This window comes from Magallana gigas, chromosome 3 (assembly GCF_963853765.1).
Source record: "Magallana gigas chromosome 3, xbMagGiga1.1, whole genome shotgun sequence".
Taxonomy (NCBI): Eukaryota; Metazoa; Mollusca; class Bivalvia; order Ostreida; family Ostreidae; genus Magallana; species Magallana gigas.
This window is the reverse complement of record NC_088855.1, coordinates 36,420,577-36,443,504: the sequence shown is the minus strand read 5'-3', so window position 1 is coordinate 36,443,504 and position 22,928 is coordinate 36,420,577. Positions and strand designations below refer to the sequence as shown.

Below are 22,928 nucleotides of genomic sequence, written 5' to 3'. Positions count from 1 at the left end.
AAATACATACATGCCAACTATCCCGATTTTTGCGGGATTCTCCCGATTTCACGTCATCAAAAATACAAATCCCGATATCCCGATCGGGATTGTCAAAATACCTCGAAATCCCGATTCTCAAAAAGTCCAACCCGTTTTACGACAATAAGTCCCGATTTCCATCTAAAATTTCAAATCCCGCGCTGCTTGTCTACGCTAACCAATCAAAAAGCGGGATTATGACCGCCATTGCTGTTTACCTGTATCGCGTGTGTGTATATCGGTGTAATTACCTGTACTCTACCTGTGTCTGGGTGCTTGCAAACCTAATGGGGAGCATGTTTTGATAGTAATTAATCGGGAAGTATCGGGATGGATAGCGAAATGCCACACTTTTTACACAAACTTCGACAAGAATGGGGTTACACCACCAAAGAAAACGAAACTTTCATCCCAATATCGGGAGGCAGATTCCCGATTTTCGTGATGACTATCGGGATCGTAATTGGATGACAACCATGTATATTGCCGTGCAATAGGTATGTTTAACTTATATATAGTACAACTAAATATATTGACAGGGTACATTTTATTGTGTACACATGACACAAGGAGAGATTGATAGCTATTATAATACATTATCTACAAGAAGAATATTGTAGATATGTTAAACTTTATGAGTAACAATTTTTTTTTATTTTGAGGGATTTTAGGGTAGACCATGGTGGAATGAATGATGTTACAAAGAACACGAAAACAGCCATTCATCAAGCCACCTGCTGCTACCAACTTGTTTGTGAAATCAAAATTGGAGCAAGATGAAGGTAACTAAATTTTTTAATAAGCTAGTATATAATATTTCTAAAGAATTTTAAGCCAGGAAACAATTATAAATACTTTCTTTCACTTTTTATAGCAACTTGACCCATAAATGCTTTTTAATATTTAATTTAATTAATTAGTCATTTTATTTTGTAGACGTCACAAGAGCAGAGGTCCAGTTTGCCAACTGCGTTGCAGAATTTAGTGCTTTTTGAACTGCTATACCATACTATTTATTGTTTGTGGAGATTTCAAAGATTGATTTAATATATGAAAATAAAGTTATGAACTTTATTTATGATTTCATTTGAAAGAGGAGATTGTTTGATAAACACATTAGGATAATGATAAATAGATAAAGAAACAGATGAATTTCTAAGAGTTCAATTGTTTATACAAAGCAATTACACGACAAAATGCCGCGAAATTTCCTTCAAGGAAAATGTCGTCGCGCGTAAAATCCCCCATGGAGATTTTCAAAAGTTGGCATGTATGTAAATAAAAAAATTGTGTTCTTCTGAATGTTTAACTATACTGAATGTATTACATTTTCTTGACCTTGATATGATTTTTCAGTAGATATATGATTTCAATTTCAAATTTATAAAATATATTCTTTTAAAACTTATACACATATTGGTCTGTATTCAGATATTGTCATAGAAATATGATGAAAAAAACGAGCACATGTATACATGATCACATATCATACTTACAAATAATATATCAAATTGAATTCATAAAATTGTATATATGTTCTTCAGTGTAATTCACAAGTTCATTGACACTTTAGTTTTGTACTCATGATCAGACTGGGTAATATTCTATTTTCTAACCTAACTTTTGTTACCCAAAAAGTCACCCAAACACCAAGATACATGCAGATGGATGAAATTGTCATTTATTTAAAAGGTGACAGGAAAATTTAATAGATACACAAATCAGTAAAGGGGAGATCACTCATACACAATACCATAATACATGATCTCCCCAGTGTATCAAATTACATTAATATTAAGAAAAAAACCCCAATCCAGTTTAAGAATGATAACGTGTAAAAAAGGTTGCAGACAAAAAATGCCACAGTACATTGCCACCAACTCATAAAACTGTATCAGTGGATTTAGTATAAAAAGTTATAACTTCTGACCTCTCTCTATATTGTGACTCAGCACGTGCCTTCAGTACGCTGTACCAAGTGCTGTGACGGGGATGAGAATGCTGGTATTCTGTGAAGTGGCGCTAGGAAATTGTATGGACTTCACCACCCTCCAGTCAGGTATAACAGCACCACCTGGTGGCTACCACAGTTGCCACGGAGTGAAGACCACAGAGAACGATCCAACAGAGTTTTTGGTAGGTCTCATGTTATTTAAGTTTTGCAAAATGGTGAACTTATGAGAAAGCATTTACAAGTGTATACTTTAAGAGTATGTGCAATGGTGTTGTATATGTTTCATTCATGTTTCGCCATATACATTGTATGTTATTTTATTGTTTGTGAAACATCATACTAACGATTATTTTTATCATACACTTGCATGTATGTAGATGTAACTCTCATTCAGTCAAATCTTAAAATGTGTTTGAAGAAACTGTAATTAATTTCTTTTTTTTTTCATACTGTGTAAAAAAAGACTACCAGTACCTTTAAAGAAAAATGTGAATTAGACTTATTTATAGTACTTGCTTTAAAAGTTCCTTTATACCCAGTATAATTTTATCACTTTCCTCACAATTACAGTGTGTTTGTAATTCTTATCCATGACAGGATGATGAGTTTGTGATATACAGCACATCACAGCAGAAAGTGAAGTATGTAGTTCTGTTCACACTCCCCAGTGATCCACCCCTTCGACTGATCCAAACCACGCCCGAGGAGGAGGAGGAAAACATGGAGGTCACGGCAAGCTCTGTTGGTAAGAGTTCTGTGACTCTCTTTTAATTGAATTTAATTAAAAAAATAAACATATACCCGGTACATCTAATGTGATTGTTTTGTCTGTCTTTCTGTTTTAAACAAGAAATTTGTTGATTGTTATTAAAATTGACACAGAGGGGACATATAGGCAGAGTATCAAGAACATATATCGTGGGAATTGAAGGAAATAATTAAGAAGTATGATAAAGAAGTTACCAGTATTTCCATTTTTTTATTCTTTGAAATTCATGGTATGGTAAGAACTGGTATATACAATTAATATAATATAAATTTATTTTTGATGTACTTGTACTTGTGTATCTACTAGATATAATGGAATTAAAGGACCTGCCTGACCCCTTCTCCAAAGTGACCAGCGGTTTGATCAGCCAGAATAAGTCTGTTCGAGTCCCACTGAAAGCAGTCCATATCCGGGCCAAGGTCATTGATATGGTGGCAAAGGTAAGACAGATACTGTGTAAAAATGCATGCTCCATGTGTTCAATAGAAAAATTTAAAGATTGGATTGTTCATGTATGTCATAATGAATGTATAATCTGCTTATCAGTAATCATGTCTTGATATGATATAGTAATTTGATTCTCCCATCCTTTATTTTTTTTTTTCATTCTTCAAATTTGAGAGTGATAGCTAGCAAAAGCAAACTCTTTCAATTCATTTTTTTTAAAATTCTAACCAGGTTGTTGTCTTGCAATCTTACAAAAACAACATGACAGAGCCAATCGAGGCGAAGTATGTCTTCCCTCTGGATGAGAAAGCTGCTGTGTGTGGATTCGAAGCATTCATAAATGGGAAACACATTATAGGCATGTACATTGAAGTTAATATTCCCTTCATGTTTTGATTAAAAGCTAAGAAAAAGATGTCTTTTATAGGGATCAATACACAAAATTTTTATCATCTGAAACCTTTTTTTTAAACATGAGAGTTTCAATTCCTATAGTTATTTGAAAAAATTGTGTTCTACGGATTTAAAGTGGTACATGTTTAAAAGTTTTACCATTGGTTGTGGGGATTTTTAGGAGAAATCAAGGAAAAGAAGACAGCACACCGCGAGTACAGAGAGGCCATCAGTAAAGGTCACGGTGCATACTTAATGGACGAGGAGGAACCAGTAAGTGTCAACTCAAGAGTCATGGAAGCTAGAAGAGATTAAAAGTTAAAAGAAAGTGTTTCAGTATGATGATGTGGATAAGTTTAGATGTGTAATGCACATGCAATAATGCTATGGTGTAATGTGAAAAAAAAATTATATACCTTGGGTGGAACACAGATAATACGGTATCTGCTTTGACTGTACTTGATGTCTATTATTACTTATTAGGTTAGTTACTGACTGACTACAGAAATATATCGGGTTGATCGATCTCATGGCGAGGCAAAGTCAAGCCTTCTATGGGATTGCATGATCAACCCAATATATTTCTGTAATCTGTCAGTAACAAACCTAATAAGTGTTTTGTTTTCCCAAGGACTATCAAGTGGCATATTAATCACAAAAAATGATGATCTACGCAAACCTATGTATACAAGTTGCCTAACATCTCATCCAATTTAACTTATTTAAACTCTTCAAAATTATCAATCTCACCTTTCAAATACTCTTTGAAAATCTTTGCTACACTATTGTTTACTTATAATGTTTTGTTGCCATTCAATTTTAAATGCTTTCTCCCTTTCCGCTGCAGAGATTTGAGCAAATCTCAACACTGCTGTTTTATTCTGCTCCAGACACAACAATGTGACGTCAATATTCAAAGGGCAACAAATCTAGTTTTAAAGAATTTCAAAGGGCAACTACTCCAAATATTTTAAGAACTTATGGCATGCAGATTTTGTATTAAATATCATGAAATTTTGAAATGAGAAGGCGAAGCGTTGGCCAATGACGGCCATTTTGCCCAATATTAATTCTCATAGAACAAACATAGAGATATATTAGGCAGTCACGTGCTATGTTTAAACTAATGAAAGTGTGACATTTCAGTCCGAGGGAAAACAAATAAATTTAATTTACCTGCTTATTGCTTTTAGGATGTATTCACTGTGAGTGTCGGAAATCTACCGCCCGATTCGGAGGTACTGATAAAGTTGACCTATATCAGTGAGCTTGGGGTGGAGGGAGATGGCATAGCCTTGACCATCCCTGCCTCAGTGGCCCCGTGGGTCAGAGATACGGCCTTAGCTCAGCAGACCCAGGTACTGATCCTAGGTGTATAAATTGCATTCATTGTCCTCATGCATCAGTTATTTCTTTGGAATGTGTACAGCTTCAATATAGATGGCAGGTAGTGAACATGGAAAGTTTTCATGCTGCTTAATTTTGACAAACTATTTGCAGGCAGAGACATCAGTCCTTCAGATCAGTGACTTAATGGATTGTCAGATCTCTCTGCAAGCTGCCATAGAAATGCCTTTTGAAATAAGGGAACTGAATTCTGGAACTCATAGACTCAAGTACAAGGTTCGAGTTTATGTCACTTTTTTTTTTTTTCTTCATGTCATTTATGATTTACACAAAGATTTATGTTACATGTTTTGTTAACGACATAAAGTAACTCTTGATTGTCTTAAGGTTTTTTTTTGGCTACAAAGTATTTTGTTTATCAATAGAAAACTGATACCAAGGCTGTGGTGGAGATACCAAAGAAGTCCAACTTTGCCGAAGGATTCCAGCTGCTGATTAAGTTGGCAGAAATCCATGTTCCGCGCATGTGGGTGGAATGTCATCCAGAAAGAGATGTGCAGGTAAGAAGCATTGTAGAGGACAAAAATAACCAATTTTACTATTGCTTGAATAAAAAAAAAATTAAAATTCATAGGGATTGAGAACTTAAATTGCTTAAGGACACAGGGTCTGAAATTTTTTGTATAAATTAATGGTTGACTTTGAATGATTACAGGCCTGTATGTTAGCTTTTTACCCTGAATTTGAGGCAGCAATCGATCCTAGCCCAGAGGTTGTATTCCTTATGGATTTATCCAACTCTATGAAAGGGGACGCATTTAGAGATTCCAGAAAGGTATATCTGTTATCCATTTATTGATATCTTTTAATATACATGTATGATAATTACAATTACATGCAGTTGATCTAGTACATGTATGCATTGGACATGAAGATTCGTCTGTGGAATGGTTTTGTAATTCTTTTATCTATTATTTGGTTATTCATGTATTAAATAAATTCCTTTTGTTAGCCAACAAAAATGAGCATATCAATTCTAGCTCCCAAATTACCTAACAAATAGTACTTTAATTTTTTCAAGGACTTATTTTTTTTATTTGGGGGGGGGGGGGTAGGGGGGCCATTTTTATTTGTTCAAGGTGATTTAAAAATATTTTAAAAATTCTTTCATTCTTACATCAGGTCTTGCTGCTGGCACTAGAAAATCTTCCTGAGAAAGCTTGCTTTAACATCATGACATTTGGATCATCCTTTAGGGAGCTCTTCCAGTTTCCTCATAGAATTACAAAGAATTCAACTAATGAGGCCATGAAATATATTGAGGTTTGTTTAGACTTGGTTGTAAAGGGATAAAGGCTCAATTTTCTGACATGTTGAAAATGCATGTAACCATTGTCATGTACATGTATTTATGCATATAATGTTCATAACACATGTATGAGATTTCTTAAACACATGTGCTATACCTAGTGTATAACAATTAAGATACACATCAAGTAACCGTAGAATTTTCTTTTTATATATGTATGTTTGTAATATACATGTATATTACATCTATTATTCATCTGATAAAATATTTGTATTATCATGTTATTATTTCAGAGAGCCAATCCTGTGATGGGCTGCAGTGATGTGTTATCTCCCCTGAAATCTCTGTACTTACTAAGTCCAGCAGAGGGCAGTAGAAGCATCTTCCTGATCTCTGATGGATTTGTAGGAAATGAGGGGCTTTTTGAAACTGTTGCCAAACATTCCTCCAAAAATAGGCTGTTCTGCATGGGTGTTGGGTAAGTAAACATGCTCTATGTTACAGACTGGTAAGTGTGTTTGTTCACCTGATAGAAATTATAAAATAATAGTGAAAATATTTGTATATTATACTTATGTTTCTAAAACCTTTAGTTTGAATATGCTTGATGTTGCCAATAAAGATACACATCCCATAATTGCAAGATTTATCCTGAATATCTGAAAGATATTTCTGTGCTTTATTAAACATTCAATAACACCAGTAGTGAACATTGATAAAATGGTTGGAAAATGGAACAATTTTAAAATGATCTTTTTATTAATCAAAAATGTTGTGGTGATATCATTTTAGAAGTAATAGGGACAGTCATACATTACGGAGTTTAGCTAATTATGGAGGTGGGACATATGAATACTTCAACAGCAAAACCAAATCTAACTGGCAGTCAAAGGTAAATAACAGGTGGAACTTTTTTTCATGTTAAATTAAAGTGTTTATTGTAATGATTGGATTGGATTTGAAGACTATTGCTAACTTATTTTTATAGGTGCTTCTTATTGAGAGAGAGAGAGAGAGAGAGAGATGGGTTTTTTCCAGGGTACATAAGTGTATGCTTCTGTGGGTGTATTTACAGATTGCATTACAAATGGACCAAGCTACACGGCCTGGGATCTCCCAGGTGCAGGTGGAGTGGGGCCCGCTCACTGATAAACTAGATCCACCCCTTCAGGCTCCCTGTAAGATCCCCAGCCTGTTCAGTGCAAATAGGCTTGTGGTGTATGGATTTGTCAAGAATTGCACACAGGTATGTTTTGAAAGAATGACATTTTTTGTTAATTTACATGTACATGTAGGTATGTTATTAAATTACTATGCAATTCGTTGTTGATTTAAAGTGGGTTTTTTTTTTTCAAACCAAAATACATTGTACAGATTTCAAGGGGAGATAATTGTGAAGCAGTCTAGGAAATAAGTTTGATATTTGATAAGTAAAAGTGCTTGTACATGTATATAAAAACTAATATAGGTTTATTTTTTAGGAACTGTAATCATTTGTGTTGATTTATTATATTTGAAAGATTATTTCATTCATAGTTTATTCTTTATAGGCAATTTTAAAGGCAAAGGTTGATGAACAGGAATTTGAAACAATTGTTTCTACAACAGAGCTGAACTTCACAGAGGGAAAGGTAAAGAAGCATTAATATGACAAATGGTATCAAATTTTCTGTTTAATCACCATGCAAAACTACAGTATTAAGGTAATAATATACAGGGCAAATATAGACTGACCTTGCTCCACCGTCACCAAAATATTTTCTAATCACTCAACTCATTCCTCGGCTCAAATACTTTAAAGAAATTAAAGCACATAAAAATTTGAGGAAAAACCTCAGATTTGAGGCTGAGTATTGACTTGAGGAAAGTGACGACGGAGCCAGTCCTAGATTTACAGGTTGAAAAGGAAGTTTCATAAGTGTAAATAGATGATTATTGACCAATACCTACAAACTGCTATGATTCTTGAAATAGTCAATGTTAAGATTGGTAGAGTTTTGAGTATTTCAAATGTCATTTAATTTCATCTATGAACATGAACTGAAAGATTTAACATTTGCTATTTATGCACTTTCTGTTCTGTACCGTTAGATGCTGCATCAGTTGGCGGCCCGGGCTGTTATAAGAGATTATGAGGACGGGGTTCTGAGTGACAGCAAACTTCACCACAAGGTATGGCACTGATCATGCACACTGTAATTCTTCATATCTACATCTTATATACATTAAAATAAATCACACATGTTAAAATTATTCAGGATCCCCAATTCTCTCTGTTAAAATCATCTTGCATGTTAGTGAAACATCAAAATAATTTGGTTTGTAAAAGTAAAATTTGAAATTTGACCAGAGTTCTTGTCAAATAAATCAAGATCTGGAATTCGATTTTACTGATGAACTGGGTTTTTTCTTTCAGTTAATTAAACAAGAAAGAAAGCAGCATATCATTGAGCTCAGCAAAGAGTTTGGAATTGTGACTCCATACACCAGTTTTGTAGCCATAGAAGAGAGGACAGAGGTAGAATATAAGGGATCTTTCACTGGGTCATGTTTGATATTTTGAAATTGCAAAAATTGTACCAGAGCAGTTTGTGGCAATTGTATGGAACATTGCAAAGTTCCTGAACACCTGATATTTTATATTTTAAGTACTGATATATGTACTTTTGTATTTGCAAATATGGTTTATGATGAATATACATTTTAAAAACAATGTACATGTATGATCATGTGTATCACCTGTAACTAAAAAAATATAGAAAATGATTTATTATTTTAGGGGGAAACAACTGAGGGTCCAAGTATTGAAGAGCTAGTAAACAATGAATCTGTGGATAATCTTACCTACATGGGATGGATCAATGCGGATAATATGGATGAAAAGGTACAAATAGATAGAAAAACACCTGTACTATTTTAGTAACCCTGATAGCAAAGCATCCAATTTGTATTCTTTCCTCTGAGAGTATCAGTATACTGTAGGGAGAATTGTGATAGAACATACATGTATCAATCCACTTATTTAGTACTTTGTGCTTAGATTAAGGCTTATTTCTAAGAAAATATTGTCTTTGATGAATATATAAATATATGATTAGAGAAATTTTCAGATAGAGCAGCCAATTTTAAACAACAAAATGCTTCCTTAGGGTATTCATGTAGGATATGTATATGTATACGTCATGATTATTTTGTGCAGTCTGTAATTTTTCTTAGGTTGCTGTAGGTTTCAACCAATCGATAAACAGGGCGTGTAGTTTTCAGTCCTGTCAGTTTCAGTCGCTGTAGGTTTCAACCAATCAATGTATGGGCGTGTAGATTTCAGTTGTGTCAGTTTCTATAGAGCAATGAATTAACAATAAGTTTCCGTAAGAAATAGAGGAAATCATACTCGGTAGATGTAAATATATGGTTTTGTTGTGGAACAAAGGAAGAAATATAATGTTACAATAAAAAAGCATTAATTTGCCAGTGATTCAATTAAAACATTGCAGAATGACATCCCGCCATATCATCAAAGATGTTCAAATGAATGATAAAGTGCATATCAATACACATCATGGAAATTTTGAATGGGTTATATGCAAGGTCATTAATGTGCAATCAATATTTTAACCCAAATACTAAATACTGGTAGGATCCATTGGAGTGTGTAGAGGAACTACTACATAGGGCAAGCATTGCTGAGAGCTTCTCGCAGCTGGAGGTGGAGAGGTGCTACCTGTCTGTGCTGGATTACAGAAAGGATCTGTTGCAGGAGGACAACAAGGACATGCTACAAAAGGTCAGCTAGTGGTGGATCCAAAGACAGGGATTTCTTTACAAATTAAATAACAACAATATTATTTCGGGACCATTTTTTATCTTTAAAAATTCTTCATAATTGATAAATTATGTTTTCATTGCTGATGATTGCTTAGTTAAGTACTTTTTTTGCCAGCCAATGGTTTATTATCCGCTGTGATTATAAATCCTTTGGCTAGCAATTAAGATGGGTTTGGTATATAAACCTTTACATATTTTGTTGTGTTCATGTTTGTCGCAGGTCTTGGAGAGGTCAGACGAGTTTTTTAGCAGTCAGCACTCAGAAAAAGCTCAAGCACTTCAGCAACAGTTCCATAAATATTTATCCAGTAGGTCTTAAGTTGAATTATCTTAGACACACATCTTACCTGAATAAATTTATGATTCTCTGTCAGTATTCAATGAAATCGATAAACATTTTGATCCTTTCATAAAATCTGATGAACTACTGTAAATGTTTCGCATTTGGCAGCTAGTGTATTCTATTTAACATTTTTTCGCCAGAAAGCCACTTCACTAAAATTAAATACTGTACATTGCAAATAACATGCATACATTAATATAAATAGTTTATCCAAATATACACTAAATCAAATCTATGCTAACCTGTTGAATAAATCAATTTTCACCAAATATCACTATCGTACATTTACAGTACTGTATTTCAGTATAATGTAATTTTTCCTCCCAGTTCCTAAACAGCTTGAGGTGCGAACTCTGACTGGGAGGTCCATTCCTGTTGTGGCCGGCACAGTGGCTCAATTAAAGTTAGAAATCATGGAGAAAGAGGGTCTGCCTGAGAGCAGCATACGATTAATTCATCATGGAAAACTACTAGAGGACACAGACAATTTAGGTCATATATTAATTTGTGATTTTTGTGTGTATTAAGTAACGTTTATTTCTGCCAGATAAATGCCTGTAGAAACATGATTAGATTAATTAAAAACTGAAACTTCTTCGAAACAATTATTTGATAATTAAGTCTGAAAAAACCCAAAATATGTACTGTATCAAGAGATTGTTTGTTTATCATTATTCATGTATGAAGCTTGAAATACATTGCTATAGGTTTGCTGCCTAAGTGGTTTTTATAACTAGAGTTTGTCAGGATTCAGTAGAATTCAAGAGCATTAAATATTAAAAAAAAAGTATTTGATCATTGTTAGTAACAATATAGTACTGCATGTACATATACCTCACTGTACAATTTGGGCATTTGTTGTGATTTAATATTAAACCAAAGTATATGCATGTTCACTGCAGCATTGTTCATGTATATAAACTGAACATATGTACATGCATATGTACTGTAAACTAACTTTTATTCGCATGCGAGAAAATCCCGCTGTTCGCAACAGCCTTGTTGACGCAAGTATTTCTCACCGCCGACCAGCTATTTCTCTGGTGTATATATTTTTAAGTAATCTGTGACTTGATGGCAAAAATTAGTTGCTGCAAAAGGTTTTATCTTTGGTAAATCGCGAAATAAAGTTGTTGCGAATAAAGTTGGTTTCAGTATTTCATATAAATACACTGTACTAAGATTACGAGGAATATGATAATGTTGAGCAACATCACAATATTCCTTGTAACCTTTGCACACTACCTACAATGTACATTCATTTATACTCCTATGGTTTTCCAGATATGAGAGAACATTCCATTATTTTTATGGTTCAACGTTTGAGAGGAGGTGCACCTCCTCCTACTATGCATCACCAGGCAAGCTCTAGTCCAAGTGATACCCCAATCTACAGTGTAACGGTAAGTAGAATCAAATATAGGTACCGGTAAGATTGAAAAGTCACTGTTCACTAGCTAGAGCAGACAGTGCTTTGAAATTGAATGAATAAGAGTACCATTTTTCCATGACAGTCCAAATTTCACCAGTTTGTGAGGATGTAGTTTTATAAACAAATGATTTTTCTTGAATGGAAAACTATTCCAGTTCAATTTTTTTTTTTTTTTAATGACTTTGTAATCCATGAATAGTAATTATAACAGCATACTATGCTTGTTCAATATCTGCATGCATTAAAATTGTGTTATCAGTGTGAAAGGACACAAAGACCTCTGAAGATGATCTTTATGTTTGAAAAGAAATTCAAAGCAGATTTATGCTGAACTTGAATTGTTGAAAAATTCAAGCTGCATTACATTTTGTGATTTTAATTAACTTCAAAGTTTACAAGAGTTTGAGATGTAATATATTTTATTAAGATTTTGGTATCTGAGGAATAATTATCTTTAATTGTAGTAAATAAAGGAATGATTTAGTATTTGCTATTAGATACATTTTAGCTTGTGAATAATTTAATAACCTTAGTTACTAGTATATACTTATATACATATGTACTATGAGTAAATGCATGCATGAAGAATTCTATGATGGAGTTTTTGTTTTGTTTAGCTGCCTGTAGATCTGACATCTGATGAACTTCAATCATGTTTTAAAAGTAAGTAGCAATTTTTAACTCAAACAGATATACATGTACTACATGTATCTCTCTCAACAAAAAGGAAGGCCTTTTCAATTTAGAATTCTTAAATCTCTCATAATTTTGATACTGAAAGTTAAAGGTTCTTTATTGAATTATGTTGCAACCAAACTAAACATTTATGGAAATTTAGACTCCTTGTCCAAGCAAGGATTTCAATTTACTGACTGTTTAAACTAGGAAACTTTGATTATAGCATGGAATTGTTAAGTAACCTCGAAGAAGATTTGTTTATCAGGAAAAAATAGGATTACTGAGTATAAGTATGATACATGTACAGTTATGGATTAGCTGTTTAGTTCAAATTTTTAGTGGGGATAGAGACATCACAGATTTTGTGTCATACTGTTAAAATTTATCCCAGTGTATCGTGGTGAATGCTAGCAAGAAACAATTTTAATCTATTGCCTTCAACAATCTTTAAAATCATCTCTTGAAAGTAACAATTTACCAATAAAATGATTATTGAATTAGATTCCATTTGAATAGATGGTAGTATATAAAGCTTGATTAAAAAGGTTGATCAGCCACTTACCAATTCTAAAGGCATTGTTATCACACTGTAGTTTCCTAATTAAACATGAGGAATTAACCCTCACCGATTTTAAAGTCTCGCTTTAATTTTTCAGACAGTTTTGATCGTGATTTTTTATTCTCGCGATTTGATACAAAGCAACGGAAATGCAGATTTAAGTACCCACGTAAAATAAGGAATTTACAGTATTTGACATTAAGACTACAAGCTGTGCTTTTAAAAGAAAACCTAGCTTTGTACAGAAGTTTATTAATGACACAACAAGCAGTAGTTTGTATACATTTTCATAGAGGAGTACATAACTGTATCTTGGTATCATTTAATTCGTTGAAGAAAAAAAGAAAAAGAAGAAATGTTTAAGTGAAAAAGAGGCAGAAGAGCTGGGATTTCTGGAGAAAATGGATAAAGTTCATACAAACCAAATGGTACATTTAATTTTTGTTAAATGAAAATTAATTTAATGAGGAGATATATCTACAAGTATAATTTAACCTTGCTCAAGTATTACATGTATATGCAAATAAAAGTCCCCAGAGAACTATTGGGGTTGAAATAATACCTAATGGCTGTGGATATAAGCATTATTTTTAATATGTACATGTTAATTCTTTTTCATTTGATTTTCTTACTTTATCTATGCATCACCCAGTTTTTTTTTAATCATGCTTTATAATTGACATGAACACCATAGCAAAACTCGGTTATAGCGAAGTCCTAGGGACTAATGGAATTACTTCGTTATATCCGTAATTCGTTATATCCGTATAATGAATTCGTAATAATATCTATAGCGAATTCATTATATACACGTTTTCTTTCACAAGACAATAATTTTTGATAATTGAGGCTTAAAATAACAAAAACATTACTTTGATACCTTTAATAATCGAATTGTGAATTGAAAAAAACATATGAAAATAAATTCATTCAAACTATTTTGTTTAATGGTATTGCAAACTTTTTTAAACTGTTAAGAAATTCATTATAAAGCTGTTAAATTTCGTTTTTATTCACCTCTACGGGATTCAAAATCAGTTCGCTATATCCGTATATTCGTTATATGAGAATTCGTTATAACTGAAAAATTTTGCAAAGATTTGTTAAGAATTTTACCGGGGACTCAAAAAAACTTCGCTATATCCAAGAATTCGCTATATCCGTGTTCGCACTAAACAAGTTTTACCGTATGTACTTTGAATAGTATCATGGAGGACATTGCATTTTAGAATCTTTTAACTCTAAATGATAATTCAGTTACTTTGACCCTAAAGATAGTCTGAATATCAAAGAAGTTAAAAGTAACAGCAACAATGTCCATTTTTTTTAATAGTTTGTGTTTAATAGAGACGAAAGCAAACTGTACAATTGAAGTAGTAAATACCTATACCAGAAGTGAGGATTTTTTCAAAAAATGAAATAAAAATATGATTTTTATTTGGATGGCACATAAAAAGGACATTTTGAGAAATACATGTCTGTTTACACCAAGAAATGTGATAAAAAAAACTTATAAAAATTTCGGCTATCTCTGTTATATTATAGGAATACCAGAAAAGTTTGGTGGATCAGCAAGAAGGACCAAATGTAATAGCTGAACAGTTGAATGATGTTGGCAACACCACAGGTGTGTCAATAACAGCAGTACTCAATGAATCAGACTTAGATAATGTAGAGTTTGACATTGATGTAACACAAAAGGAAAATGAGCCAGATGAAGTTGTACAAAATTCCTCTCTTATGGAATTAAATCAGATTTTAAAATCAACAATTCAAAGTTCCAGTGCTTCTAAGAAAAGGGGCTATTCCTTAAGGGCTACTTTAACTCCTACCATTCATACAAACAGTTTTACCCCACCAGCATTCAGTCCTGCTTCACCAGCATATGGTTCTACCTCAGCAGGATTTTGTCCCACCTCACCAGCATACAGTCCCACCTCACCAGCATACAGTCCCACCTCACCAGCATACAATCCCACCATATCACAAACATACTTCTCCACTACAGAAGCAGTCTCTCAAACCGTGCCACCACAAAGTTTCACTGGCAATATAGATCAGAAAGCAGACGAAGAATATTCAGATGGTGATATTCATGTTGAATCTGACAGTGAAGATGATGATTTTGAGGTGGATGATGACAGGGGAAGTAGTTTAGAGAGAAGACCTAGACCAATAGACAAATGCTTTGATGAAAATGAAGACATTGAGGAAAATGAGAGAGATATTGAGGAAAATGAGAGTAGTGTTAATATAATTAAGAGATATGGAGAACAAGAAAAATCTAATTATTCAGAAGGCACGGGTTCAGAAAAAAGAAATAGATATTTGCAAAGTGAAGATCAAAGTTTTAAAAGTAGTAAAAGTCCAGTTTTTAAGAGAAGAGGAAGGAGTAGAAACAGGAAATATAACAGTAGACAAGAAGAAAGAGGAGTCAGAAGTTGTGATAGGAGCTGGCATAGAAGAGACAGAAGTAGGGATAGGAGCTGGAATAGACGAGACAGAAATAGTGATAGAAGCGAAGAAAGTAGCACCAAAAATATGGATAGAAGCTGGGATAGTATAACCAGAAGCAGAGATAGTAGCACCAAAAGTAGGAACAGAAGCTTGGATAGAAGATCCAGAAGTAGGGATAGAAGCAGGGTTACTAGATCCAGAATAAGGGATAGAAACTGGGGTAGTATATCCAGAAGCAGGGATAGTAGCACCAAAAGTAGTAATAGAAGAGACAGAAGTCATGTTAGGAGCTTTGATAGAAGATCAAGAAGTAGGGATAGAAGCTGGGATAGTATAACCAGAAGCAAGGATAGTAGCATCAAAAGTAAGGAAAGAAGCTTGGATGATATAACCAGAAGCAGGGATAGAAGCACCAAAAGCAAAGAAAAAAGCTTGGATAGTATAACCAGAAGCAGGGATAGTAGCACCAAAAGTAGGGATAAAAGCTGGGATAGAAGGAGGGATAACAGATCCAGAAGTATGGATAGAAGCTGGGATAGTATAACCAGAAGCAGAGATAGTAGCACCAAAAGTAGGAACAGAAGCTTGGATAGAAGATCCAGAAGTAGGGATAGAAGCAGGGTTACTAGATCCAGAATAAGGGATAGAAACTGGGGTAGTATATCCAGAAGCAGGGATAGTAGCACCAAAAGTAGTAATAGAAGAGACAGAAGTCATGATAGGAGCTTTGATAGAAGATTAAGAAGTAGGGATAGAAGCTGGGATAGTATAACCAGAAGCAAGGATAGTAGCATCAAAAGTAAGGAAAGAAGCTTGGATGATATAACCAGAAGCAGGGATAGAAGCACCAAAAGCAAAGAAAAAAGCTTGGATAGTATAACCAGAAGCAGGGATAGTAGCACCAAAAGTAGGGATAAAAGCTGGGATAGAAGGAGGGATAACAGATCCAGAAGTATGGATAGAAGCTGGGATAGTAAAACTAAAAGCAAGGATAGTAGCACCAAAAGAAGGGATAGAAGCTTGGATAGAAGTCATGATAGGAACTTTGATAAAAGATCAAGAAGTAGGGATAGAAGCTGGGATATTTTAACCAGAAGCATTGATAGGAGCTTGGATAGAAGATTAAGAAGTAGGGATAGAAGCTGGGATATTATAACCAAAAGCATGAATAGGAGCTTGGATAGAAGATCCAGAAGTAGGGATAGAATCAGGGTTACTAGATCCAGAATAAGGGATAGAAACTGGGATAGTATAACAAGAAGTAGGGAAAGTAGCACCAAAAGTAGGAATAGAAAAGACAGAAGTCATGATAGGACCTTTGATAGAAGATCAAGAAGTGGGGATAGAAGCTGGAATAGTATAACCAGAAGCCGGGATAGTAGCACCAAAAGTAGGAATAGAAAAGACAGAAGTCATAATAGGACCTTTGATAGAAGATCAAGAAGTGGGGATAGAAGCTGGGATATTATAACCAAAAGCATGAATAGGAGCTTGGATAGAAGATCCAGAAGTAGGGATAGAATCAGGGTTACTAGATCCAGAATAAGGGATAGAAACTGGGATAGTATAACAAGAAGTAGGGAAAGTAGCACCAAAAGTAGGAATAGAAAAGACAGAAGTCATAATAGGACCTTTGATAGAAGATCAAGAAGTGGGGATAGAAGCTGGAATAGTATAACCAGAAGCCGGGATAGTAGCACCAAAAGTAGGGATAACAGTTCCAGAAGAAGGGATAGAAGCTGTGATAGTATAACCAGAAGCAGGGATAGTAGCACCAACAGTAGGGATAGAAGCTTGGATAGTAAAACCAAAATCAAGGATAATAGCACCAAAAGAAGGGATAGAAGCTTGGGTAGAAGGGACAGAAGTAGGGTTAGAAACTGTGATAGTATAACCAGAAGCAGGAATAGTAGCTTGGGTAGAAGGGAGAGAAGTAGAGATATGAACTTGGATAGTAGAACCAGCAGTAGAGATAAAAGATCCAGTAGAGATAACAGCAGGGATTGCAGCACCAAAAGTAGGGATAGAAGCTTGGATAGAAGAGACAGGAAATGTGATAGAAGCTTGGATAGTAGAACCAGAAGTAGGGATAGAAGCAGGGATACTAGAACCAGAAGTAGGGATAGAAGCAGAGATACAAGAACCAAAAGTAGAGATTGGAGCAGGTATAGAAGAGACAGAAGTTATGATAGGAGCTGGGATAGAAGAGACCGAAGTAGGGATAGGAGCTGGGAGAGTAGAGACAGAAGTTATGATGGGAGCTGTACTAGGAAATCAAGAAGTACGGATAGAAGCTGGGAGAGTAGAGACAGAAGCTGGGATAGGGAAAATAAAAGAAGAGAAAGAAGAGACAGAAGTAGAGATAGATGCATGGATAGCAGTAGAGATAAAAGCTGGGATAGAAGAGACAGAAGATGTGATAGAAGCTGGGATGGAAGAACCAGAAGTAGGGATAGAAGCAGGGATATTAGAACCAGAAGTAGGGATAGAAACAGAGATACTAGAACCAAAAGTAGAGATTGGAGCTGGTATAGAAGAGACAGAAGTTATGATAAAAGCTGGGATAGAAGAGACAGAAGATGTGATAGAAGCTGGGATGGAAGAACCAGAAGTAGGGATAGAAGCAGGGATATTAGAACCAGAAGTAGGGATAGAAACAGAGATACTAGAACCAAAAGTAGAGATTGGAGCTGGTATAGAAGAGACAGAAGTTATGATAGGAGCTGGGATAGAAGAGACCGAAGTAGGGATAGGAGCTGGGAGAGTAGGGATGGAAGTAGGAACAGAAGCTGGGAAAGAGAAAACAGAAGAAGAGATAGAAGAGACAGAAGAAGGGATCAAAGCTGGGGTAGAAGAGACAGAAGCAGGAACAAAAGCTGGGATAGTAGAGTCAGACGCCGGAATAAAAGCTGGGATGAAAGAGAAAATAGAAGAGATAGAAACATTTACAGAAAATCCAAAAGAAGAGATTGGTATTGGGAAAGTAGTAAAATGGGTAGTGATAGAAGCTGGGATAGAGACAGAAGCATTAAAGATAGGAGAAAAAAATTGTATGGAAAGAAAACAAGAGGCAGGAAAAGAAAAATAAGTAAGAAAAGTGATGATAGTAAGATGCCACAGAGAACCGAAGAACCATATAATCTGAAGGGAACCCAGTTTGAACTAGAGCTATCAGAAGAAGGTGAGATAATGGATTAAATATTTAAACAGAATAAACTATAGTTGAAGAAATAAACATGATTTCTGTCCTATTATGTATTTTGTATTTATATGCATTGATTTATTGCAATTGCCTCTTTGTAGAACTTTTGAATTCCTTGTGCCTTTATGAAAGTCAGTTTGAGGCACCTGTTGGAAATGGAGATTTTGAAGTCCACTGCTGGACAGGTATAGATGAACATTCTTATAACAAAGATATATGAATCAAGTTTGTTATGAAGAAAGTCAGAGTATTGGTAAATGATAATGATTAATTCCATATTTGTAACTGAGTGGAATGGATCTAATTAAGGAATGTTAATAACATTAACAATTTTGTATTCATGCAATTTATATTGTTTCAATGTTTGAGATTTGATTTAAGTCTGACATGGTTAAAGTAATTAGTTTAAAACAATTTTTTTTAGAAATTTAATATACAAATTTGTGCTTTCTTGAATTGGAGGACAAAATAAAATTTTTACTAGAAACTGAGACATAAATCTGAGATTTGAAGTTTTTTAAATGAGAAATCCAAGACAGAACTCTGCCACTATATTTAATCTGAACTCAAGTTATGATTTTCTTATTTCAGGGAATTTGCACTATCAAAAGATTAGTACCAGGGAAAACATAAATTATGAAATTGACGTTTATGTTAATCCACAGAGAAAAGAGAGGTAAGAAACATTTGAGAGTGACTTTCATTGATAAGTATGCCTTATAAGAGCAAGTACAAAGGTATACACAGATTTGCTGTTATTTTCAGCTCACTGAGCCTATGGTGCATCTAGGCACATTTCAGGAATAAAAAATTGGATGCTGAATCTAAGCTATAGGTATCAAATGCTAAAGGAGGTTACAGTTAAGGAGCAGGCTAAGTCTTTGGTGCATTTGCCCTTTGATGGCCATATTCAGGTTAATAATAGCCTTATTCCTGTCTTCACCAAACTTTCATAGAGTGTTCATCTAATGATACTTAAGCACTTGACAAACTTGATTGCTGAATCTAAGCCATAGGTATTGAATGCTGAAGGAGGTTACAGGTTTAAAACCAGGTTAAACAATTATAGAGCATTAATTGCCTTATGATGATCACATTTATGATATTTTTGGTCCTATCTTTACTTAGATGGATGATGCATCTTTTAATACTAATGCACTCTTCAAGCTTTGATGAGCATTAGGTGATGCTGGATGAGTTTAAAGTTTTTCGAGCAGGTCACATATCTGGGTTAATGATGGTCCTTACTTATTCAAACATGCATGGTTGATTTAACTACATGAGTGTATGTAAATGAAGTACAAAGCAAAACTAGCTTCAAATACAGAGTGTGACCTTGATTATTTAGATGCTCAGGCAGGTTTAAGTTTAAAAGCAATTCAAAAGTGTGTTAGAGTTGTTAATTATAAAAAAAACCACATATTTTGGTTGGGTTAAAATTTTGTTGTTTTAAACCAAATAAAATTTTGTTGGCAATTAATTTCATCATATTGCAATTTCTAAATTGTATCACCTATCAACTTTGTATTTATAATACTTGGATGAAATATTTATTGTGGATTTAATTTCGTTGATTTATTCTGCCAACGAAAATAATGAAATTTTTTAAATCCTTAATGAATATTTCTGCTTCTACAGAATTATAATCTCTTCGTGAAAAGCAAGGAACAAACCATATTGATTCATTATTAATAATACAGTAAAACACGCTTATAACGAAGTCCCAGGGACGGGCGATTTAACTTCGTTATAAGCATAATTCGTTATATCCATCAAGTTTACAACATGAAATAGAATCTTGGGGAATGAAATTCACTTCGCTGTAAGCGTCAATTCATTATAAGCGTGTTCGCTATAACCGTGTTTTACTGTATTTGTTTTACTAAATTTTATAATAAATTTTTGGAGTAAGGTTTCATGGTGTATGCAATTTGTATTCTGATTATTTAAACTTGTAGGGTACAAAATGTATTGTTGCCAGAAACATTATACATGACCTTTGTGCCAAGTTATCTGCTGAGAATGTTGAGCCTGCAGCAATTTCCGGAGAATGCGGTGCAAGCAACTATGGAAGTGCAAGATGCTCCAGAAGAATTCTTACCAATAGGAGAATTCTTACCAATAGGACTGGTAAGAACAAATCATCATTGGCAAAAGAACATCTCACATTTCTCATCACTATGATTAAAAACATCTCATGTTCATCATCAGGAACATATCACATTTCTTATCACTGTCACAGGAACATTTCATAGGAAAGTATCACATTTCACAGGAACATCTCACACATTTCTCATCACTGTAACAGGAACATCTAACATTTCTCATCACTGTCACAGGAACATATCTCACAAATCTCATCACTGTAACAGGAACATATCTCACATTTCTCGTCACTGTCACAGGAACATATCACACATTTCTCATCGCTGTCACAGGAACATCTCACATTTCTCATAACTGTCACAGAAACATATCTCACATTTCTCATCACTGTCACAGGAACATATCTCACATTTCATGTCACTGTCACAAGAACATCTCACATTTCTCATCACTGTCACAGAAATATCTCACATTTTTCATCACCGTCATTAGAGTGTCTCACATTCCTCATGTTGTTTTTTTTATACAGTTTCTACTACACAGAACTTGAGAGAACAAATCAATATCATTGCTGCAACAAAAGCAATACATTCTTATTTTTTACATGCATTTTCTTTACTTTATACTACTTAAGCAGTTGTGTATAAGTTATCATGTGAAATTGATATTGGTGAAGGATCATGCAGTACACAGAAATTTCATACTTTGCGTTATTCAAACATGCATGTGTATGTTTATCATATGGGTCACTTTTGGCCATGCAGAATGTTAATTTGTTGAGCCAACACATAAGTCATTCACTGGATATATATGTTTCTGGTTTTTGGATTTTAAGAATTTAGCATCTTTTTCTTGATTAAGTATTGCTTGAATTGCCGGAAACTGTTAGAATGCTCTTGTTCTTTGTAGATTGGATGCATTCAAATCGAGGAACCTAAGGGACATTTTGAACTTGTTTTAGCAATTCCACATTCTATGAGTGAGACAATATTGTTCCTTATCCCAGAAGATGGAAAGGCTGTGGCTGAACAGCTTGAAGAGTTTGTGAAGGAACATAAAATGCAGGTATGTGTTTGACAAAATCATATTATGTTTATATTGTTCAAAATTCACCTCTGGCTTCGGAGCATAAATGTAAAATTTCATATGAATAGCCATTATAAACAGAATATCTATCTAATTAATTATTAAAATTGTTATGAATGTACAATTCAGACAACATCCACACTTTCAACTAAGAAATATAATGAAGTTGTAATGACCATCATTGTTAAGCATTTTCCTATCAGAGATTGTTGCATTAATTTTTCGAGTTTATTCTCTCTCTTGATTTGTAATCTGGTTGGTTGCTTTTGCTGGTATACATATAGGATATACATGTTTTTAAAAAATGTTAATGGTTTGTTCAATAAGAAATCATCAATTACTTGATTTGTAGGTTAAAGAATACAGGAACAAACTGAATGAAACACTTTCTACAGGTCTGTATATCTAACTCTTCAATTATTGCACCTTTCTAGTTTTGTTTTGGAAAGATATATTTCTCTTATTTCTTGTGATTTACTTCTTAATTTATTTCAAATGAAAGTATTTTTGTGTCATTTCTTCGTTTCTTTTTCTTTAATTTAAGATGCACCTTACATCGACATGTGGAAGAGTGTGTGGGACAAAGATGGCACAATGAACTTTAGATATCTGCCACCTTTGAACGAGGTACATGTATAAGTCATGCAAACTCAATTTATAGAAGATTATTGCTTTTAAGAGAGTTTGTCATTTAATGAACCTTTAATAAATATTCTTGGCAAGAACTGACTGCGTTTATTTTTGTTATTACTAGTATTTGTAGACAGAAAAGTGCAACTTGCTAGAGCTAAGTGATAATATTCTTGTCCTTACAAATCATAAGAATTAGAAATGTGATAGTCATTTAATAATTTAAATTGCATTTATGCAGGATGGTCTGTGGAGACTTGATAAGGATCTCGCTAAGGGATTAGCAATCAGTGCCGAAAAACTGGAACAGTTACTGAAGAATCAAGGCTTGCTGTCACTATGTAAGATAATACATGCAACATATTAACAT

General features: G+C 34.1%; 1 protein-coding gene and 1 long non-coding RNA gene across 3 annotated transcripts in view; both read left to right on the top strand.

Moving 5' to 3' along the window:
* Nucleotides 1–22,928, top strand: part of LOC105343122 (uncharacterized) — a 29,520-nt gene that overhangs the window by 5,424 nt on the left and 1,168 nt on the right. The window contains exons 11-42 of one of the 2 annotated variants that reach the window (XM_066079492.1): nucleotides 1,974–2,157; nucleotides 2,573–2,720; nucleotides 3,051–3,184; nucleotides 3,423–3,549; nucleotides 3,766–3,857; nucleotides 4,778–4,942; nucleotides 5,085–5,207; nucleotides 5,357–5,491; nucleotides 5,647–5,766; nucleotides 6,114–6,254; nucleotides 6,534–6,718; nucleotides 7,033–7,132; nucleotides 7,316–7,486; nucleotides 7,791–7,871; nucleotides 8,332–8,412; nucleotides 8,657–8,758; nucleotides 9,020–9,124; nucleotides 9,878–10,024; nucleotides 10,286–10,373; nucleotides 10,736–10,900; nucleotides 11,693–11,811; nucleotides 12,458–12,503; nucleotides 13,414–13,505; nucleotides 14,623–14,704; nucleotides 15,086–18,715; nucleotides 18,838–18,921; nucleotides 19,328–19,412; nucleotides 20,695–20,866; nucleotides 21,752–21,907; nucleotides 22,281–22,323; nucleotides 22,473–22,555; nucleotides 22,800–22,899. In XM_066079492.1, coding sequence (XP_065935564.1) covers nucleotides 1,974–2,157; nucleotides 2,573–2,720; nucleotides 3,051–3,184; nucleotides 3,423–3,549; nucleotides 3,766–3,857; nucleotides 4,778–4,942; nucleotides 5,085–5,207; nucleotides 5,357–5,491; nucleotides 5,647–5,766; nucleotides 6,114–6,254; nucleotides 6,534–6,718; nucleotides 7,033–7,132; nucleotides 7,316–7,486; nucleotides 7,791–7,871; nucleotides 8,332–8,412; nucleotides 8,657–8,758; nucleotides 9,020–9,124; nucleotides 9,878–10,024; nucleotides 10,286–10,373; nucleotides 10,736–10,900; nucleotides 11,693–11,811; nucleotides 12,458–12,503; nucleotides 13,414–13,505; nucleotides 14,623–14,704; nucleotides 15,086–18,715; nucleotides 18,838–18,921; nucleotides 19,328–19,412; nucleotides 20,695–20,866; nucleotides 21,752–21,907; nucleotides 22,281–22,323; nucleotides 22,473–22,555; nucleotides 22,800–22,899 — 7,286 coding nt within the window. Of the gene's footprint in view, nucleotides 1–1,973; nucleotides 2,158–2,572; nucleotides 2,721–3,050; nucleotides 3,185–3,422; nucleotides 3,550–3,765; nucleotides 3,858–4,777; nucleotides 4,943–5,084; nucleotides 5,208–5,356; nucleotides 5,492–5,646; nucleotides 5,767–6,113; nucleotides 6,255–6,533; nucleotides 6,719–7,032; nucleotides 7,133–7,315; nucleotides 7,487–7,790; nucleotides 7,872–8,331; nucleotides 8,413–8,656; nucleotides 8,759–9,019; nucleotides 9,125–9,877; nucleotides 10,025–10,285; nucleotides 10,374–10,735; nucleotides 10,901–11,692; nucleotides 11,812–12,457; nucleotides 12,504–13,413; nucleotides 13,506–14,622; nucleotides 18,716–18,837; nucleotides 18,922–19,327; nucleotides 19,413–20,694; nucleotides 20,867–21,751; nucleotides 21,908–22,280; nucleotides 22,324–22,472; nucleotides 22,556–22,799; nucleotides 22,900–22,928 lie in introns of both variants that reach the window. The other variant, XM_020073272.3, reaches the window with a different exon arrangement.
* Nucleotides 5–1,299, top strand: LOC105326364 (uncharacterized). Its single transcript, XR_010712104.1, has 3 exons — nucleotides 5–518; nucleotides 684–803; nucleotides 958–1,299. It is a non-coding gene; the product is annotated as an uncharacterized lncRNA (long non-coding RNA).